This window comes from Nicotiana tomentosiformis, chromosome 10 (genome assembly GCF_000390325.3).
Source record: "Nicotiana tomentosiformis chromosome 10, ASM39032v3, whole genome shotgun sequence".
Classification (NCBI taxonomy): Eukaryota; Viridiplantae; Streptophyta; class Magnoliopsida; order Solanales; family Solanaceae; genus Nicotiana; species Nicotiana tomentosiformis.
In genome coordinates, this window is record NC_090821.1 from 10,552,853 (window position 1) to 10,555,936 (window position 3,084).

General features: G+C 32.9%; 1 protein-coding gene across 1 annotated transcript; it reads right to left on the reverse strand.

Annotated features, from left to right (window-relative positions):
• Positions 1-680: 680 nt before the first annotated feature.
• LOC104108329 (16.9 kDa class I heat shock protein 1-like) lies at positions 681-1,508 on the reverse strand. The gene is made up of 2 exons (XM_009617340.4): positions 1,339-1,508; positions 681-1,178 (listed from the first exon to the last, which is right to left on the reverse strand). Exons 1-2 carry the CDS (start codon positions 1,433-1,435, stop codon positions 787-789), a joined length of 489 nt encoding a protein of 162 aa, XP_009615635.1. The 5' UTR covers positions 1,436-1,508; the 3' UTR covers positions 681-786.
• Positions 1,509-3,084: the final 1,576 nt, after the last annotated feature.

Sequence of the window (3,084 nt, forward strand, 5' to 3'; positions counted from 1 at the left end):
CGCTAGAATACTTTGTGTCTTCCTAACGAATATGCTGAAAATAATTTAGTTTCAATAGAAGTAGCATAATAGTTTTGGAAATTAGGATTATGAGTTTAATTACTCGTTGGCTTTTAACCATTTGTATAATTCCAATGCCCAAATAAAATTAATGCTTTATTATTTTTAAACTTAATATATAAATATATTTTCTACATGTAAATTTATTCGGTACGGTTCGGTATTTTTCGATTTATTTTCATAAAATAAAAAACCTACCCTAATTATCGGTACGGTTATAAATTTATATAAAAACCTACGGTTTTATTAAAAGAAACCTAAAAATCGATTCGGTACGGTACGGTTCGGTCGATTTAGTCGGTTTTTAAATATCCATTGACACCCCTAATTTCAACTATACTCTCTCGGTCTCTCCATCCCAAATAACATAATTACTCTTTGTAAATGATTATTTTTGGCGTGATTTTCTGAAATAAATTTTGTGTTTTAATTTTTTTTAACCAAGTGGTGTTTTCTTGGAAGTAGTCTAGAAAAATGTAAAATTTATTTTAAAAGACGAATTAAAATTATGTTCACATATAAGATAAGAAATAAATCAATTATGCTCTTGCATATAAAAATAATTGAGTTATCTTGTTGGAACAAAAGGCCTTACGTAATACTAATTAAGAAAAAAACCAAACGGAAAAGTTATAAACTTAATTAATTCGTTGTGGACCTCTGTATTGTCCTTTATTGTATACTCTTACAATATTCTTGTTCAGGTTATAATACAAGCAATTAAAATTAGTCTTCAACAATTGTAGACCTATAAATATAGTAAGCAAATCCGGAGAGGGCAGAAACTACAAGCATGGTAGCTGCAATACTAATGGCCACTTTTTTGAATTTCCTGAATCTTGAATTCTTTGATGTTTGCTTCGCTACTTGCATTTGCATGGATGTTGTTGCTTTATATTCTTCCTTGAGAGTTGAAGCAGCTGTAACTTTCTTTGGCAATGTAATTTTGAGAACACCTTTCTCAAAATTTGCTTTTATCTCATTTGTGTTATGGTCTTTCCATACTGGAATTTCTTTAAAAAACCTTATCCTAGTTTGGTTCACTTGGCGATCTCCTGAGATTTTTAAAACTCCAAAATTGCTAACTTGTACCTTCAAACCTTCTTTATCCTTGAATTCTTGAATGCAAAGAACACAAAGTTTATCAAAAAAGGGAATGCAAGACATGGCATTAATTAAAAGATTTATACAGCATTATATTGCATATATATCATGAATTAATTTTATGCCCCAAGTTTCTCAAATATTTTATTTCTTCTTTTTCTGTTAAATATTTACCTGGGAGATGGACCAAGAGAACATCAAGTCCTTCCTCATGTTGCCACTCGTAAGATGGCTCAAAATGACCTTCTACTGCTCCAGCTTCTGTTTCCATTAAGGCAATATATATATTAAGTATTGCTTCTAAATTTATATCTTAGTTAGTTTGCTTCTAACGGCTTCAAGATGATACCCTCCAATTCTCTTGTATATATAGGGCAAAGACGATGGTGCAAGATACGAAGCAAAAGGAGGTTGTGTTTGAGTTCTTTCGTGGGAAGGGAATGTATTCCTTTTTTGTTTCTGATGGTTTTCGTTTTGAGTTACTTTGTGGTTTCCCTAGATTCTTACTCAGAACACATGATGAGTTCCAAAGCTATGAGAAATTTGGTTACTGACTTCTATTTATATTGACTTACATTGCACATAATTAAAAGTACATGTCATATATATTGTACAACAATAGTTAAGTGATAAACCTACATATATGACATTACTTTGATGCATCTACATTGTGTGGGTTAACGTTTCTAGTTTGTCATTTGTATTAAATCATTTTATTAGCACCTTTAGGGCTCATTTGGTACGAGAGATAAGAGATAATTAATTTCAGAATTAAATTTGAGATAAGTTTATCCTGTATATGTTTGGTTGGGAAACAAGTTATTCCACGATTAATTATCTCAGGTTTAATAGTTATCCTGGATTGTTATCTCACCCTCCCATAGAGATAAAAATAATATTATAATTCCGGGATAACTAATTCCTGAATTAGTTATACCGCGATTTTATCTCAACCAAACGTGAGATAAAACCCATCACAAATTTATTTCCGGGATAAATTATCCATTATCGTACCAAACGAGTGTGTACCCTCAAAATCGGATAACAATTGAATTTGTAAGTGGTTTAAGGATACGTGGACTAACTTGACACAAAACGATAAATTAAATTGCAATTGAAATAAATAATGGTAAAGTAAATGCAGACCACATGAATTGAACAGTCTTAGCCTTGGAAAGTTAATCATCCTCGAGCCAAGTACGCTTCGATCGGTGTAAGGACACAGAAGAACAAGATGAAGGTACAAGAAGGGGGAAGGGGGGGTGAATTGTGGTCTATTAAAAAATAGTCGACTAACGATGATTTTAGTTGACTAGATTAAGAGCAGAATGTAAGATAAAAAGTAAATGTAAAGTGAATAACACACAACGATTTTATATTGGTTCGGTACCAGTGTGGTACTTACATCCAGTTTCCCTTGGGTCACAAGGGTTCCCTTTAGATCTTGAAAGTATTACAATACAGATGGTTTTGATTCGTTCACCACAACGAAGTATAGCAACAATGAATTCTGAATAATGACACAACTTTCTTTTGTGTTCTAATTCTTCCTATCTTTTGAGACACTAATAAACTGAGGATTACAGTGTTTAGGCTAAGAAGTAGAGAAACTTAGAAAATAATGTGTGTAGTTGCGCAAGTATTCCATTTGATCTTAGCGGACTTCTTATAGGAGAGAAGAGAGTTGTTGAGCCTTGACTGAAAATAGAGGCACGAGATCTACAAAGGGATTTGACCCAAGGGGTGCCTCTTCGAATCCTGCTCTTGGGAGGGACCGGATTCGATGGTGACTTTCCTTGTCACAAGCGTACATTGAGGAGACATTCAAGCCTACAATTGAGCTTAATTAAGGATACTGAATATTTGCTGGCAATAGCTCCTTGATTTGTAACCTAATTTCCTTTAATTGAGGCCGAATGG